The sequence below is a fragment of the Gigantopelta aegis genome, chromosome 4, assembly GCF_016097555.1.
Source record: "Gigantopelta aegis isolate Gae_Host chromosome 4, Gae_host_genome, whole genome shotgun sequence".
Classification (NCBI taxonomy): Eukaryota; Metazoa; Mollusca; class Gastropoda; order Neomphalida; family Peltospiridae; genus Gigantopelta; species Gigantopelta aegis.
The window spans coordinates 77,388,617-77,408,485 of NC_054702.1; the positions used below are offsets into that span (position 1 = coordinate 77,388,617).

General features: G+C 38.1%; 1 protein-coding gene across 1 annotated transcript; it reads right to left on the reverse strand.

Annotated features, from left to right (window-relative positions):
* Positions 1-364: 364 nt before the first annotated feature.
* Positions 365-14,144, reverse strand: LOC121371137 (cdc42 homolog). Its single transcript, XM_041496805.1, has 3 exons — positions 13,968-14,144; positions 2,325-2,383; positions 365-1,507 (listed from the first exon to the last, which is right to left on the reverse strand). Exons 1-3 carry the CDS (start codon positions 14,098-14,100, stop codon positions 1,106-1,108), a joined length of 594 nt encoding a protein of 197 aa, XP_041352739.1. The 5' UTR covers positions 14,101-14,144; the 3' UTR covers positions 365-1,105.
* Positions 14,145-19,869: the final 5,725 nt, after the last annotated feature.

A 19,869-nucleotide genomic window follows, 5' to 3' on the forward strand; every position in this document is an offset into this window, starting at 1 on the left:
ACTAAAATATATATATAACTTCATATATGCCAGGACCCTAATAGATATTGAATAAAAATCAACCTAAAGAGTCAAATGTTTTGATTGTAAATTCCAAGAACTTATGGTTCTAATTTTTTAAAAAGAAGAAGTTTTTTTCTCAATCAATTTATAAGATCAGAAAAATTGCTTTGTGGTGTTGATGTATTCACTCCACGTATTAATATTGTTTAACAGCATAATCATCGTTTGATCATATTTCATCATACCTGTAGGGTATGATACATTTTTCATGTGATTAAAAACGCAGAGAGCGCTAAACAAAGCTATACGTATACGATCTATTCATTCGTGATTCTAAATCACCAAGCGTATTCAGCAATGATGCATTTGTTTCTTTTATTTATAAAGTTATTTTCAGATTAAGGACCACTCCTCCATCGAGAAAAAAAAAATTGAAATAAAATCTTTATTGCCCTATAATAAATGCTTTTTTCTTCTTCTTTTTTTGGCAATAAGGGAAAATAGTGGCAGATCCAAGGTTTTACTTTAAAAGGTGCAACAAAAAATGCTTCATTTACAAAACAGTTTTTCTTCTTCTTCTTCATATTAGTAATAACAAAAGTAAAGTTATTATGACTTTCTACAAAAGAAATGACATTTAAAACAAAACATCTGTTTTGTGGTCAATCATTTTGGATTTTAAAAAAAATTTTTTTATTTTTTTGTAAATTTATCATAATTTATCTGTACACATCCATTTTATTAAAGCAATTGCACCACTCGGAACGGGGTGTACCCTCAAAAACTGCCCTCTGGATCCGCCACTGAGAACCATACTAAGAGATATTTAAAAACCAATAACCCACAAAACCCACCCGTATTCTTGAGAATAATTGTGCATTCTACTCACATATTATATACTAAATTTAGAAATTTCTCAAGATTCTTAGCAGTCTGACACTTGAGGTTACAAGTGGAATGCGAACACACGGTGTTACTGTTCAAACTTGATGTGCGTACTTCTTACGTTCTGCAAAACATCAGCTATGGTTTTCTTGATTATTTCTTCTTCTTCTAGAATGGGTATATAATGTAACGGTCGGTTACCTTTTACCAACATATATCACAAAATTACACACTTCCTTGTCCTTTTCCGTTTTTCTGGCACTTTGGGTTCAAGTACGGCTAGTATTGCTTCATCAAACACGTCCTTCAGTCCTTTTTTTGTAAGTGCGGAGCACTCCACATAAGAATTAGCGCCAAGCTTTGCTGACAACCTCTCCCCTTCCTCGAGTGTGACGGGTTTCTGCCGACGTTTCTGCAGTTTCTGCCTCGTAAGTTCGTTATCCCGTAGGTCTATCTGCGTTCCAACAATGAGAAACGGGGCCCTCGGCACGTTGTGTCGGATCTCTGGCACCCACTTCTGTTCAAGGTTCTTCATCGACTCTGGCATCACCACCGAAAACGCGACGAGAAACACATTGGTCTCAGTATAGGACAACTGTCTCAGACTCGTATACTCTTCCTTGTAAGAGAAAACATAACACATTATTTATTTAAAACCTTTACTAACCAACCAACAGTTGTGCAATGGCTGAACAAATTCATTTTCGCAAACCACGTTACCATTCCGTATAACTACTGCATTCCGTACGAAATTTATTGTTATGCGGAATGGTATCTTGGGTTGCGAAGATGAATTTGATCAAGAGTGTTATGACGTGCAACTAACTGCACATATACATAATCCCAGTTTGGTCCCAAGACCTGCACCCACCCCAGCAACTTTTTCGTGATCCACTGCATTTTAAGTAGTTGTGCAGAAAAATCACGGATGCCTCAGACTGACATGGTAATAAACCCAACAAACCCCAGCGCCGTAAGTTCAAAATTAATATAAATATGCAGTTTAAAATTGTGCATAAATACCCCAATAAACCAAAACGATGTAACTCAGCTCCACCCACCCCATCCTCAATCACAACATACCCAGAGCCGGTTTAAGGGTCCGCAGCACAAATAACAGCGGGGGACCCTTCCCAGGATATATATTTTGCAACCCCCTCGGGGAGAGGGGAAAAATTACCTGGGGAAAATAAATGTACACATCACCGCGGGGCCCCCTGAAACGCTGGGCCCGAAGCACGTGCTACTAGGATAAACCGGCTCTGGACATACTTGAAAACAAAACAATAAACAATTAATTGAGGTTACCCAATTTATCAGTGGGATGCACAAACTGAAACATTCAGGTAGCAGAGTTTTAAAATGAGTTTCCATGCCATCTTACTTTCTTAATTTTACGACATGCAAACACACTTTTTGAAACATCTCGTATTTACCTGTCCAGCAGTATCAAAAAGTCCAAGCTGATATGGATGTTCTCGAATATTGACCGTCACTGAAAGCAACAAAATGGTAATTAATATATGAAAACATATAGATGCAACTAGGATATACCATTACGTTTACACCCCCCCCCCCCCAATTGGGTCGTTCAAACTTGCTCTTGGTGGGGGAGGGGGTGGGGTGGTACCGGGCTGCGAATCCAGTGCCTACTGGCATTACGTGCGATGGCTTAACCACGACACCACCGAGCCCGGTTATATGATAACTAAGAGCAGCGGCTTTAGTAAACCAGCATAAGGCCACAGCGTAACAAGTTAGAAACACATCTTTTGAGTTAGATCCGGTAGATTTAAATACATCGGATAAGGTACACGGAGTTGTCACCGACCTCGATGGGTCAATAATTGTTATGCCATCGGGTTTACGGATTTAACTGCTAGGTTCGTATCCCAGCATCAGTGTGTGTTCGGCTTAGTGTCGAGGTTTAATGTCAATGAGGATTTATATTGTAGGGTAATTACCTACACACCTATGTATCCATAAACTACGTAACATACTAGTATACGGAGCGCCTCAACATAATATCTGTGAAGAACGAAAAAATTGGTGGAAAGACGGTTAGGTTATATTTTTTTACATATTACGGCATAAATACTATTAGACTTTATAAACACAAATCGTTAGTTCGAAGGTACAATTACTGTTTGCCTCGTACTTCATTATAACCCTGGCTTTGATTGGTATCGGGGAATGTTATTATTTAACATCGGGGTGGCTCAGTCGGTCGAGTGCTCGCTTGAGGTGCATGCGTCGCAACTGGTCAAAGGCTGTGGTATGTGCTTTCCTGTCTGTGGGAAAGTGCATATAAAAGATCCCTTGCAGCATTAGGAAAAATGTACCGGGATTCCTCTGATGACTACGTGTCAAAATTACCAAATGTTTTATATCCAATAGCCGATGATTAATTAATCAATGTGCTCTAGTGGTTTCGTTAAACAAAACAAATTTTATTTAACATCAAACGTTGATTTTTTGTTTAATGAACGTATTTGCAGATAAAGGCCTCTAAAAGTCGAATATTTCGTAATACACAAGTTAATTCACGACACTCATCTATTACCTGGACACTAAATAATCGCAGAAATGAAAAGTTTTTTGTTTGCTTGCTTTTGTGTTTGTTTTGTTTTGTTTTGCTTTTTGATTACAAAACGAGCATTTTGTAAGGTATGGTTGTGGTAAAATTAAAACATGCAACGGAACAAATTTCCATTCTGCCACAAGGAACTCCCCAACTGGGAGCAACATATTATAGAGTTTTCAAGATATGATCACTAGATACATTTCTATATTTTCGGTCACTGACAAAAAAATATAACTTTTTGGAACGGAACTACTTTTTATGATCAGCAAAGGAATGTTGTATTATTCAAAGTTACTAATTCTTTTATTTCCACATGCTTGTTTTAATTTTTAAAGACAATTTTTATTTTAAAAATAAGAAAGAAATTGTTGTTATTGAGAACTATTTTGTTTTGAGATAGGCGACAAGGCTTTCAACAGGTGTAGACATACTACTCTGGAAAGCGGCAAAACACTATAAAAATATCATTTTAAAAATAGCTTCTAATTCCTGCGATTTGTCACTGAAATGTTGTTAAATAAACAACCCCCACCCCGATATCATTGGAAACCAGGATTTTAATTAAGTATGATTTGCGTTTTTAAAGTTTTTAAACAGTATGTATGCCAAACTATGTAGACAATATAACCTGCCCGTGGTTCTACCAGTTTTCCCTCTCCTCGTATCAGGGTTTTATATTGTCAGGCGATAACGGGTGTGCCCCAAGTAAGTACTAACATGCTCACCTCAAAACATTTCACATCAAAATCAATGGAATGTTAAGCTGTAATTAGATAAGAATAACTTGAAATGCATTCCTGAATATGTACAACTCTTGTCCAAATTACTCAAATACAAATACCTACATATGTAGTCTTTGAATACTGGGTGTAAACTATGAAGCTGTCATCTCAATGAAAAGAATAGAATAAAAAATTGAAATGTGTTATGTATGTCATCTTGTTAAGTGATCGAATCACTAAGAATGTTTACATGAATTACAACTAATATCGTGAGTAGAATGATGGAAATATATGGATAAAAAGGTTGAAGGCAAACTCATTTTGCCCAAATGTCTGTGGACATCGTTTTTGCCCGAATTAGAAGATCTGCTCCAGGACTGGGAGAAGGCAGTTGACTACCCCCCACCCCCCACCCCCGTCTCGTACGTGATGCACGAAAAACAGTGGTTTCTTTCCACAAAGAAGACAAACTCGGCTGCTTACTTGTACTAGAAGAAGTCGCACTGTCACAACAAGATGATGGTTAATTAATATACAGCCGTATAAACACAAGTTACGGACACAAACATACGCCAGGGAAAGGTGACAAACATAATTTATGTACTGTACTAAATTGTGTATAAACTGTATCTGGCTGGGCAATTATATATCAACGTATTCGTGAATACTGCAGCAAGTATGCCAAGGACAGGGAAAGGGAAGGTAACATAAAGACGGGACAAACATAATTTATGTACTATAATAAATTGTGTATAAACTGTATATGGCTGGGCAATTATATATTAACGTATTCGTGAATACTGCAGCAAGTATGCCAAGAACAGGGAAAGCCTTCAAAGGGAAGGTAACATAAAGACGGGACAAACAAAATTTATGTACTGTACTAAATTATGTATAAACTATATATGGCTGGGAAGTTATATATTAATGTATTCGTGAATACTGCAGCAAGTAATAACACATACGATTAGAAAAAAAACCCCTTTATGCCTTAGTATAATCACCCTTTACGCCTTGTAGTTGGTGCTTCGAAGAACAATAATACCAATGTGATTATTAACTTCTTCAACTTTCACTGGGTTCGGATCCCAGTCGAGGCATGGGATTTTTAATCGAGATACCGACTCCAAACCCTGAGTGAGTGCTCCGCAAGGCTCAGTTGGTAGGTGTAAACCATTTGCACCGACCAGTGATCCACAACTGGTTCAACAAAGGCCATGGTTTGTGCTATCCTGCCTGTGGGAAGCGCAAATAAAAGATCCCTTGCTGCCTGTCGTAAAAAGAGTAGCCTATGTGGCGACAGCGGGTTTCCTCTAAAAACAGTGTCAGAATGACCATATGTTTGACGTCCAATAGCCGATGATAAGATAAAAAATCAATGTGCTCTAGCAGCGTCGTTAAATAAAACAAACTTTACTTTGTTCAACTTTCAACCGTGCTTCTTACGTAATATAGCTCAGTGGTAGAGCACTTGCCATCGGTGGACCAGTCGGTTTATTTCCCTCGTACCAGCCAGTGCCCAACAACTGGTGCATTAAGATCCCATAGTCTATAGGCAAGTGCGTACAACGATCCCTTGCTGGTATTCGGTAGGAGTATGATATGTGGTGGCAGCAGGTTTCACTCACTCAAGACAAATTATTGAAACCCCCCCCCCCCCCCCACCCCCCCCCCCCCCCCCCCCCCCCCCCCCCCACACACACCTACTTCCAAAAAGTAACAGGTCGGACACAAAGACATAGTTTAAAATGTGCTGAGGTATCGTTAAGGAGGTATTCCTTTTACGGAATGGAATCCTTCGCCACTCGCCTTAACAGATCAACATTCCAAGCCATTGGCAATGGCTTCACTTCTCTTGTATTAAGATAAGACACTGATTAAAAAAAGAAGAAGATAACAATAACACGTGTCTCTAAAGATAACAGATGGAAATAACATGTGCATTTCTATTTCAAGAAAATAGTTGGGAATGCTTGAAGCAACATTATAGAATTTTCATAAATTACTAGAATAGGTGTTTTCTTTTTCTCCGTCTTAAACACAGTTAGTATCCCATCAAACACTGCCCATAAAATGAAGTTTACAGCGATCACACTTCTAGGAGCTATCATTTCTGACTATACTCAAAGGCAAAAGTTATTGTGACATGGATTGTTTGGAGTAATAAATTTGTGAATGGATTTATGGATGTAAACCAGAGAAAATGTGCATGAAACTGATCAAAGAAATGCAACCAAGCAGTTGTTGCAGCGATTGCATGCTTTGTGTAAGAAAAATGGAATATTCGGGAGAAATGCTATCCAGTGTTCACCATAAAAGGCCAAACATTCAGTCGCAAATCATTCCCATTCTGTGCAGCCTTCAGAAGTTCAAAAGTCAGAAAAACACCATTAGTGAACTGTTTGATGCAATTTTGTCATGCCACGCCTCAGTGAAAATGCCAGATGGCGAGTCATAGGGTTGCTGGGACCTCGAAGCGTGACGTCGCACGTCAATTCAACGTCCACAGAAACACCATATGGCACTTATGGCAACGATATCAACAAAACAACCAGGTCAGGGACCATCCCCTCGCCAAGACACATGGATCCGAACCACGCATCTGCGAAACAGGTTCCAGCCAGCAACCCTCACAGACCGTACCATCCCTTTCTCCAGCGTTTAGTGGCCTCAATGAGACGACGGTGCCAGGCCTGTATCAATGCTCAAGGTGGACACACTCGCTACTGGTTGTGTGAACTTCGCTCTTGACCCCCTCCAGTGATGCGGCTCATTTGCACATGGCAGGTGTGCCCTTTCCATGGACTATTGCTCGTTTCCATACCTTCGGACATTTCTCTTTCCATGTTATAAAGTTTCATACACGGCAGTAAAAACTTATCATCAATTATCTTTGTCTTTTGTGTGTCACAATAACTTTTGCCTTTTAGTATATTTCATGGAGAGTAATTTTTAGCTTGCCTTAACATGTGCATTGTAACAAAAAACAGTACTACAAAAAGATTAAATATTAATGCTTAATATGGCAATATCTTTAATGGCTCCCCATAATTTAATAATTCTTCTCAAGTTGTTATCATGACAAAGTCTGCAAAAGCCACATTCAACAATACAAATTATGTCTATCACAATAATATAGATGCTGGGCATATTAGGGAAAGGGGATCTGTCAGACTGAAAATCAACTCGTACAGATTGGCAGAAAAGAAAATGAACATTCGTTGTTACAGACGATTTATAGCCCCAGGCATAACGGGGACTACTGATGTTTGACTTCTCTACTTCAGATTGTCATCATGTCTGGCTGGCATGAAATGTACTGAAACTACTGAACTGTTCCCTACACGATGAATTAACTCTATATCGTAAACAAATACAGTTGTTTGTAATACTAAAATGTAATCTGTCATTCTGACATAACACGTCTGCAAGCTTTCAGATATAACCACACACACATTAGTGAATAAAGGCTAAAGTGCATGACCATCTATCACTTTTTGTAGTTCATAGTATGAATCATACGTTACCACTGAAATGTTTACTACAGACAAAATTACGTGACCTCACAATAGTGTGTGTATTGGTGTCCTCCGTAGGTGTTCACTAAAAAGGACAATACTCCATGCAGACAAAACTGTCACAAAAGTAGTTATTTATATATAGTACCCAATAGATTTACTCTCTGTGGTAAATACTTTATATGCGTCAAACAGCGCATGTGTATATACTAATGACGTCATGTTACATCAAAAGTATCAAACAGAACAAAGTATTCTGTGATGCTTTAAATGTTGAAACAAGGAATTACTCTGGTTTGGATAGAAACCAACGTGTTTGTACATTCCTTGATAGAGGAGATATTAAAGATAAATTTCACTTTATACTTTGCCTACTTGCCCACCATATTTAAAATATTACCATTGTAAACCATCGTTTTTTTTCAAACTAGTTTTTACTAACACCTATAAATGTCTCTGACACTACTATACGGCAAAACGTCGTTCATTAGACTAGCCATATCCTTCACCAAACCTAATAGTCGTGTACCCGTTTTATCACTGGTATTTACTGTTACGTCATGTATTGCCAGTTGGTTTAATAGTTTATATTTCACCATTTTCTTTAACATTTGGTGTGGTAAGCTTGTTTTGTTCTTATAGCTCGTGTTATTAGGCATCCGGAAATAAATTGAACTGGGCCCCGTTCCACGAAGCGATCTTAGCGCTAAGATCACCCTAAGTGCATAACTACTCTATGCACTTAGATGATCTTAGCGCTAAGATCACCTTAAGTACATAAAGTAGAGTGAACTGTAATGCCTGCATGTGCGTATGCATTCTTATGAGTGTAGGTATGCACGCACGTTTTAACAACGATATAGACTGTCCTTTATTTTAATAGACATATCCACAAATAGCTGCATTATAATTAATTACATTTAGTATATAGATCACAAATATTAAGCGTTTGTTGACAAATAAAGTACTGATTTTTAAACTGTTGACGACAGTTGGAGAAATGAGTGAACGGATGATCTAAATAATGACAGATAGTGTCCGGTAACAACAGCAACTCGCTAAATGGTTTGGTCTATATCTTGAGATGGAAAACGAAAAAGTGTCAACAACAGGTCGTGGTTTCCTGCTCTGTACACAGGGAAAACACGTCCTCGCCATGTAGGGGAGTTTGTCAGAGCCTGTACGATGTCATTCACACGATGACACACCGTCTTGTTAGGACCTAGATCTAGATGGTGAACTAGAACACAACAGATCTGGGTGCACAACAAAGCCGATTTATCAATTAAATTTAATAGGTCGGAAATAAAGCTAGACATAGTGTTATGACTAAAACATTACTCTCCTTATTATCATGGGCGTCATTTGCAAGGAAAAAGTGTGTGTGGGGGGGGGGGGGGGGGGGACAATTGGGTTCTAACAATATTTCGTGCGACTAATCGCGAGCGCCCTATGTCATTGTGGCTGTCTGAGAACATTATTTAGAGTAAAGTGTGGGGGGGGGGGGGGAGACATCAGATATTCTGTCCCCCCCACTGCTAAAAGTGTGTGTGGGGGGAGGGGAGACATGTCCCCCCTGTCCCCCACCAAATGACGCCCATGCTTATTATTAATTAATTTCAACTATCCCAACGGCACGTGTCCACAAGTAAACTTCGTTTAACATCTACGTAAAACATCTAATGTCAAACTGGTAATTTAAAAACTGTTTTGAATGGATATACTAGTTAGAAGGCAACGTAAGTGGTTTTCTCACAATAATACAACCAAAGTATTTCCATACATTCCGTACACTGCTCTCAAGTCAATAAAACCAAATGCATTACGGTTACCCAAGAGACATAAACGTCAGAATTAATATTGTCCAGTCTGCTGCATAACTTACATAGTTAGCAGTAGTGGGCGACTAGTAATGTTAACAAAGACAGGATCAGTTTGCCATGATTTTGCGTCTTGTTAATTTAAAGCTAAAATTTAACTAGTGTAAGTAGTGATTGTTAATAGCAGAGGAATCAATCGCGTCTTATAGATCTTTATTTCTACTTTTGACTTTGCTGCTATACTGCTTACTGGTTCTACAAACGAATAACATGCTAAATTCTTTTTAGAGGAATTCGAACCTGCTGTACCATTATGCATACATCACCACAACGGACACTAGGCTAAGCGGTGTAAACATTTAGACCACTACAGCATTCACATAAAAATAAATCCCTAATTAACCGATATCCTCAAAATCGGTACCTTTCACCACTGTTCGGAAGTAACATAATGCTGTCCGTATCGACAGTATTAAGTTGTTACTGACCTTGGCGTGCTAACGTCTTATATAATAGTGGAAGTAAATGTCACATCTTGCATGTACATTATATCACTGTACTATGTTTATACAGGACTAAATATTCCACACAGATCTGTGTTGGTGCAAATCTGGCACATTCTCAGCGAGATGGATTGGTGGTGGGGTTTTCTACTTATGAAACGTACCTATGTCGGATTTAAAATGTGTTAAATATGCTATAAATATAACAATATTAATGTCCTTTAATTATCATTAAAATTAAACAACATTAACGCTGACCCGGTTCCCCCTTTAAGACAAGTAGGAACCTACATTTAAATATATAAAAAAATAATAATAGTGGCCTGACTAGGAGATTAAAAGACCACAGCTTCAAATGTGTCAGCCAACATCAATTTTCATAGCCCGGTATGGCTGCCGTGGAACTTAATTTGTCAAATTCAGTCGGACGGCAGATACATCGAACACAATTTTTTGTGCCATTGTTAAACAAACTGTTCATATTGTTCCATAGTTTGAGTTTATGTGAACATTATTTTGTGTTGTCTGAACCAACTTTGTTGACTGGTTTCGAAACTCATAGATATACGGACAACATTGAAACTCCATGTGTTTCATTTGCAATATTTCAGTTGTAAGACACAAATGTCAAAACATTAAACAAATCGGTGAACATTACCCAGGCTATTTTAGTTTGTCTGTGAACACCTGTGAAGTAGGAGCGTGGAGTCAGAGTGAAGGTGTTGGGGGTAGCAGGATATTTGAAAGGGAAGGAAGGAAGGAAATGGTTTATTTAACGACGCACTCAACACATTTTAAGCCCCAGTCACACATGGCTAAAGACCATTTTACGACCACTTGCGACCAAAAAAAAAAACACCCCAAAATATCGGCAACCTTCTTGCGACCATTAGTAAAAAAACATGACCAAAAAAATGGTAGGCGGCTGATTGCTGATCAGTTGGGAATCAGTCGGCGATCGGTCGTACGACCAGTCGCCGATTTTTGTAAGACCAGGTTGGCGATTGGTTGGCGACTGTTTGGGGACTGGTTTGCGACTGGTAGGCGAGTGATCGGAGTTCGATTGCAGATCAGTTGCCGATCGATCGCCAACCTTTTTGAGATGGCTTTGGGTGGTATGGCTGTAGTATTTCTACTCTGGCTGGTTTGTCCTCTTGGTCTTGTCTCTTGGTCGGCAATCATCAAATGAATGATCGCAGACCTCTCAGCACATGTATTTATATGGTGCTATTAAGTGGTATGCGAGTGGTCGCAGCCAGTCTTCTATGGTCCCAACTGATCGCTGACTGGTCTGTGATCAAAATACCCCGAACCCAAGAAAATCACTTTGCGACTAATCCCCAACCTATGAAAAAGCTTTGCAACCTTTTGGCGACCAATTTGGTCGCAAGAAGGTTTTTGGTGCAACACCTGCAACCTTCTTGCGACCAAAACGATGAAAAAGTGATCGGCGATCATTTTTTTATTTTTGTTTTATTTTTATTTAACGACGCACTCAACACATTTTATTTACGGTTATATGGCGTCAGACATATGGTTAAGGACCACACCGAGTTTGAGAGGAAACCCGCTGTCGCCACTACATGGGTTACTCTTTCCGATTAGCAGCAAGGGATCTTTTAGTTGCACTTCCCACAGGCAGGATAGCACAAACCATGGCCTTTGTTATGGATCACTGGTCGGTGCAAGTGGTTTACACCTACCCATTGAGCCTTGCGGAGCGCTCACTCAGGGTTTGGAGTCGTTTTTTGGATTAAAAATCCCATGCCTCGACTGGGATCCGAACCCAGTACCTACTAGCCTGTAGACCGATGACCTAACCACGACGCCACCGAGGCCGGTCTGATCGGCAATCAGTGAAGACCAATTTATGACCACTAAAGGCCACTAAAGACTTTTTTACGACCATCTGCAACCAATTTGCGACCACCCGATTTTTTTGTGGTTGCAAGTGGTCGTAAGAGGTCGCAAGCCTAGTGTGTTATATGACGTCGGACATATGGTTAAGGACCACAGTGATATTGAAGGAGGAAACCCGCTGTCGCCACTTCATCACAATGCATTCGTAATCATGAAACAGAAACTTTGCAATAGCAATTTTAACATTTTTCATTCATATTTTTTAGTGGTGAACAGAGATGTTAAAACTCACTCTGAAAACGAGCTGGCACTGGAATACGACCTATGAACGTAACCGATCATGGGTCAACTCTAAAGATTATACACCCCATCCAAATAAAAGGTGAATTAATACTAGTTATTATTATTATTATTATTATTATTATTATTAAAACTAGTATATAACTTGCCTACCCGCTCCCAATTACTGGCATTTCCCGATGCCCATGCTTAACCAGTTGTACAGCACAGCTGCACTAGTAATGTGCCTATTCAGGAGAAAACGCTCGCGATGGTTCTCCTGAACTTGGTACACATATAAATATCACTAATTATTAATTAACTATTAGGGGACTCATATGAGAGCCTCAGTAAAAAAAATTATAGGGCCACTGAGTAATAATATTGTCTTTATGTAATACTAATCTATAAAACAAAGTATACATGTGACGATGTCACCATCTTTTTTTTTTTCATTCTCATTATTGGTGTAAGATACTTTGCAACAAACTAACTTGAACCCATTTGAGAGTTAAATACGATGCCGGATGTAAATCGGTGACTGTTGTACAATTTGCATTTACATAAAACTTTAACATGGCGTTAGTAACATGCATCGAGAGGAACTTCCTCTCAAAAGGTTAAATCGATTATTTTCTGATTAGTACGGCCGGTGATGAAAACAGGCATGGATGGATCAGTATTCTTTGTCTGCTAACACCAAAGCACAGTGAAAGTAGGAGCGTGGAGTCCCGATTGGTAGCAGGATATTTGAAACTAAAGTTTAAAGTTTGTTTTATTTAACGAGACCGCCAGAGCACATTGATTTATAAATATTCGGCTATTGGATGTCAAACATTTAGTTATTTTAACATACTCTAAGATAGGAAACTCTACATTTGTCCATCTGTCGCAAAGGATATTTTATATGCACTATCCAACAGACAAGATAGTACATACCACAGCCTTTGATATAACAATCGTGGTGCACTGGCTGGAACGAGAAATAGCCCAATGCGTCCACCGACGGGGATCGATCCCAGACCGAGCGTGCATCAAATAAGCGCTTCATCACAGGGCTGCGTCCCGCCCCCAGGATATTTGAAGAGAGTATAATGACATGAAAATGCAGATAGGAAAAGGGATAGGGTCCAGGAAGTGTTACCTCGACTGGTGATTCGTACTTTGATAAAATAGGCCTACATAAAATAGCCAAAACGCAAGGTCCCAGCTTCTTCCGAGCCACCTTTAGTTGCTCCCAGGAACATCTTAAGTTTAGTTTCAGTTATTATGTTATAAAAATACATAATAGCAGGTAACCTATTTTATAAACAGAGTCTCAGACAGCGATTTTAAGCGTAGACACTGCAAAACGAAGGCCTAAGCGAAGTAGGCCTATTCAAACTACTCGACAACTACAGTGGTAGTCTAGTACCGTTAACTACATTCTAACAGAGCCCTGGATGTCGTGATTTATTATGTCAACTGTGGTGTGGTATCATCGATATAAAATGTGTTGATCTATTAGGACAACGGCCTGTTGATTGTGATGACCTCGGGGCGTTGGGACCTGTTAACGTTTGTGTACAGGAATGCAATCCCTCCGTATTCATAGTAGGATCGACACAACGCGAAACGAATAGGATATTGTGTTTTAAAACGTATTCGGGTGTTACGACATGGTACAACAATGGTAGGTTGGGTGTCGTGACTCATATATACTGTAGTACAGAACATGGTGATAGTGGTTTCTCTGATCAAAATATTATATCCCTAAAAACAAAACAAAATAACGTTTATGACAGCTGACCCACCTGCGTAATTGTCGAACACTGTAGGTATGTATTCCGTTGGAAACTTGTTAGTAGCGTAACTCATCAGCATACATGTCTTGCCCACCGCCCCGTCCCCCACAACAACACATTTGATAAAATTGGGCTCCCCCATTTCAAGCTCGCTAGAGCTTCGCAGACATTCACTCTCTAGGCTAATGGCGCTCTTCTTGATATTATTGAGTGACGTCACCGTCGAAGCGGATGCTGTCTATTTTTAGATTAAGTATTCGGAACCTTTCGACTCATTACGGATCGAAAACGCGTTCGGTATTAGTCGTAATTAAAGGTGCGGTATCAAAGTTGGTTACCGCTAAAAATAGTTTATTATTTTTGTTGTTGTGGGCTATATCAAAATTGGTTGTTGCTAAAAATATTATTATTACTGTTGTTGTTATTGTTGTTATTATTATTATTATTATTATTAATTTATTATTATTATTATTATATTTTTAAAAAACAAATGTATAAATGAGTATGTTCCATAATTGTTAAAGGAGAGGACAATTAAGGCATTTGGCCTGGTATGCATATTCAACGATATATAATGCACATTATTGCTTAATATCAATACGTATAATGTTATAGTTAATTAATAAAACGGTTAAATGTGATGGCTATTATATATAATAATAGCAGCCATTTTGTACCTTCTCAGTGAGTACGCCCTCTGGCGAGCTGGTGGTTACGTAATACTTAATGTGTAACGTCAGGAATGAGCCTTAGAACTAGAGAAACACAATCTACCTGGTTTTTGCGGGATGATAACTAGTCATGCATTGCAATGTTCTGTAATAATACACATCCCAGTAAGCCAGCAATAAGTATATCAATATATACATATATTATTTTTCAATACAAAATAAAATACCATTGTCAAAGTGGCTACACAACAAGTCGAAACAATTAACAATGTTTTGCCCATGCATTAACATACGTACTGAAATGATACACGGAGTGTTTTCTTAGTTAATTGGTCTATGCCGTTAGTCGCTTCTACCTGTGATTCCTAATTGGCAGGTGTGTATTTGATTGGTAACCAGCCGAGCCAATTAATTGACGCTGTCTAGACACAAAAATATGTGTATTGTGGAATATTACCTGTCGCCCCTAAAATTGTAATGGACATGGTTTATTACTGTAAATAGTTTTGTAAAACTATTGATTAAGTAGACTATTCCATCTAAAACCACAGAACTGACCAATTACGTAGTCCCAAAGAAAAAAAAATTATCACTTGGGTATCGTGGGTTGTCGTTTTTGCTCCAACGTAGCATATCAATAGGCCTAATAGTGTACATTTTTCCTTTGGATTATTTAACAGAAAAAAATACTATAACCCCATTTTGTTCCGTTAATGCAACTTGAAATATATTTAGTTAAATAGTTTATTATATTATTACGTCATTTATGCTGTTGTCTTGTCGAAAATTACTGCTTTTGTTTACACTGTACATACAGGAGATGGTCAGGAGCTGACGTCACTTCGCCCCAAGCTATCCCACCGGACGTCACAAAAACGAAACAAAATTGCTGCCCCCAGTTAGCAGGAATAATCATGTTTTTTTAATTAACTCTAAAATTACGCGTTTTTCATTTGCTAAAGTGTCAGTATGTGTTGGTGGTCCGGGTATGCATCTTTCCAACACACAAGGCTCTTGTTTGAGTTGACCCTACCTTTAAATAAAAAAAATTATGACTGCTGTTAAATTGGTAGCCTTTGCATGCCAATTAATTTTTGTTTCAAAATTCTTGAAGAAACAACAGTTTATGCTGAGTGGTATGACCTAATATTTTTAATATTCTCGAATGAATTATGAATATGAGTGACAAAACCGTTACCATAATTGTAAATTCATATCTATGCACAAAACAGAATCAAAGGGACGTTTTAAGTAGGTAGTGACTGCCACCATGAAGCATTAGTGGCATGCGGGGCCCAGGCTCCGTATTCATAAACGTACTTAAATCAATGTATAATACCTAAATACATACTTAAAGTACATAGATAAGTATCATACATTGACTTAAGTATGTTTATGAATATGGAGCCAGATCTATAGTCCATCCCAAAGAGAACGTTTTTTTTTTTTTTAATTCTTTGATTATTTGTTTTTGAGCGTCCAAATCAGTGCCCCACGACTGGTATATCAAAGGTTGTGGTATGCACGCTATCCTGTCTGTGGGAAAGTGCGTATGAAAGATCCGTTGCTGCTTATGGAAACATGTGGCTGGTTTTCTCTAAGACTTAGTATCAGCCGATGATTAATAAATCAATGTCCTCTTGTGGTGTCGTGAAACATAACAAACTTTAACTTTTAAATGGACGTTTTAACAAGGTCCTGACTGCTACCACAAAGCACTAGACAGCCTGTTCTGTTTGCAGGAGGACTGTCACCAGACGCGTGTACAGTTCGAAACCCCTCCCTGCTCAAACTCAAACAAATTTTCTCTTTTTTTTCTCTCAATATATTTTTCCGATGGAGTATGACTCGACCCCCCCCCCCCCCCACCCAACACACCTAAAACTTCGGTCAATACAGTCTAGATCCCCCCACCACGCCACACACACACACACACACACACACACACACTACACCTAAAACGTCGGTCAGCACAGTCTAGACCCTCACCCCTTGCTAAAATTCCCGTACAGCGCCTGACCACTCTCAAGACTGGAAGGAGAAATACTAGTAGTTCCCGGATCCGGACAATTTGTAAAGACTGAAAGTGAATCTTGACAAAGACATATTAATACGGAAAGACATATGACATGATATATCAGTGAGGAAGTCTAGCATTTCACATATTTCCGTATTAATATGCCTTTGTCTAGATTCACTTTCAGGTTTTACAAATTGACCTGATCCGGGAACTATTTCTCATTCCAGCCAGTGCACCACGACTGGTTTATCAAAGGCTGTGGTATGTGTTATCCTGTCTGTGAGATGGTGCATATAAAAGATCCCTTGCTACCAATGGAAATACGTAGCGGGTTTCCTTTCTAAAGCTATATTTCAAAATTACCAATTGTTTGACATCCAATAGCCGATGATTACAAATCAATGTACTCCAGTGGTGTCGTTGAACAAAACAAACTTTTTGATCCGGTAAAGACAGTTATTTATCTATTTCAGCTTTTCTTGTTTAAACAAATGTCCCCTTGATTAAGAAATTAGATTTTTCTTTAAAGTTAGTCATGTTGGATTGTTGTGTATAGTGTAACAAAATTAAATATTTTAATAATGGTGAACTTTGATCTGAATTGAGCCTGAATAAAGTGAAGTAAATCTTTGCATTTCTTGAGAATCCACATGTGAATGATACTATTTGTCTTGAAGACTTTTTGACAGCACATAGAAAAAGCATCCTTGATAATAGTAATGGTAATTTTTAGACAAGGATTTGGTGGTGCATTTACTGGATCGCTTGTGACGTTTTGCAGTCAATGCATAGAAAATAATACAATACAATACAATACAATAACTTTTTTTCCATGTTCATATATGTATAATAAAAACATAGTCTGGTTGACCAGCAAAAATAAAGTACATAAAATTAAACGCTAACATCACAAAAACTAAACTACAACTTGTTTAATAAAGTACATGTAGTGTAACAGGTTCTATTGTCTTTTGTCTGTTCTTCGATATTTGGTTAATTAAAATAAATAAATATTATTAAGGCTAGTTCGTGCTGTGCAGAGTTGTGCGACTGTAATGAGTTGTGTTTTAGGGCAGTTGATGATATAATAACATTTTTCGTATTTATTTAGTGTTTGGAATATTGGGAATTCTTGTGCGAGTGTAATAAAATATTTTCTTCTGTTCGTTTCTAGCTGTTTGCAGTCCACGAGAAAATGTGCCTCATCTTCCACTGCCTCTTTGCAAAGCTTGCAGAGTCGGTCTTTTCTGAGAATATTGTGATACCTGCCTCTTTCGATTTCGAGGCGGTGTGCACATATTCTAAGTTTAGTTACATGTCTTCTTAGGTTACAATTATTTAATGTTTCAAGGTATAGGGCAAGTTGATATGGTCGTACTATGTGTTTATAATATAACAGTTTTTCGGAGTCTTTTAATTTTTGTTTAAAGTATTGCCTGTAATTGTGTTGTAGTTTTTCAGTTACTAGTTTGTTGAGAGTTTTCTTGTTTTTTGGTGTAGTGTCAATAGCTGTTATGTCGACGCAGTTTTTCTTAAGCATGTTTGTTGTGTAGTTGTGAAAGCCGTTTTTGTTATTGTTATCAAGTAGCTTGCTGCAATGAGCTGCATCAAGTAGAAGTGTGCGTTCTTGAGGTAGATTTTGTAGATGTGCTCAGTAGCTTATAATTTTCTGATTTATTTCATTTAGTAGTGGGTATCTGCCTAATTCACTTTTACATGCAATATTGGTTGTGTTTCTTCCTACCTATAAGTTGAATTTGCAAAATTTTATATGTACTTTTTCGAATGGTTCCGATTCTAAAATGTCTAGTAGTTTATTAGGGTCATGTATTTTCATCTTATTATTTAGTTCAGTGCCCCAGATTTCACAGTTATAGAGAAGGATCGGTTTGATTAGGGTGTCGAATAGTTTGTTATATATCTGGGGAGGTGGAGGTGATCCAGAAAAGGATTTTTGGAGTCCGAATAGGGTTTTACGTCCTTTAGTTGCAAGATCTGTTTTGGTTGTACTCAAGTTTCCATTGGTGTTAATGGTACAGCCCAAATAGATATATGTGTGTGTCTGTTCGATTTGCTCCATGCCGTACTGAAATGCTACATGTTTTGGTTTTCCTTTCTGTATAACCATGGAGTTTGTCTTTTTTAAGTTGACTGATAAGTGCCATTGTTGGCTATATGTGTGGAGTTCGTCTAACGCTTTTTGTAGACCTTGTTGAGTTTCTGATAAAAGTACTAGGTCCTCTGCCCATAATAAATGCGACACTCTTTCATTTAGTAGGTGGGGCGAGTGGCAGTCGCTGGAGAATGTCATATCGGCTAAATATATGTTAAACATAGTGGGACTTAAATTATCTCCCTGTTTCACTCCTACTGTAGATGGGAACATGTCAGTTATTTGATTGTTAATTTTGACGGCTAGTTTGGTTTTACTGTACATAGCTTTTAAGATCTAAAAGAATTTCCTACCAATACCCAGTCTAAGTAATTTAAGGAGTAAGCCGGTTCTCCAAACGGTGTCGAATGCTTTGTGGAAATCAATGAAACAGAGATAAAGCTTGCTTTTTTTCTGTTCAATGTATTTGTTAATCAGCGTTTTTATGATAAAAATGTTATCTGTAGTTCTTCTATTCTCTCTAAAGCCAGCTTGGTTGTCTGCTATTAGGTTTTCTGATTCAATGTGACATGTTAATCGTTTATTTAATATGGAGGAGAATATTTTCCCTAAACAGCTTGTAATGGTAATTCCCCTATAGTTGTTTGGGTCTTGTTTCGATCCCTTTTTGTGTATTGGTGTGATATAACCAACTGTCCAAGAGGACGGTAGTATCCCATACTGGAATACTGTGTTGAATAATTTTGCTATGGGTGATATGATGATTTCATTTCCATATTTTAACATTTCGTTTGTAACTTGGTCTAAGCCACATGCCTTATTGTTTTTCAGTGATTGTAGGGTTGTTTTAATCTCTTTGATCGTGATACTTTGGTCTAGTACATTGTTATTAGTTTGGGTGGATTCCGTTATCAAAAGTTCATCGAGCAATCTAGCATCAGATTCTATATAATACATGAGTGGCTGTTAGATACCATTTATCTCACAACGAGTTGTTTTAAAATGTATCTAACGAGCGAAAGCGAGTTTGATACGTTTTTAAACAACGAGTTATGAGATAAATGGTATCTAATTGATACGAATGTATTATTCCATTTCTTACATATC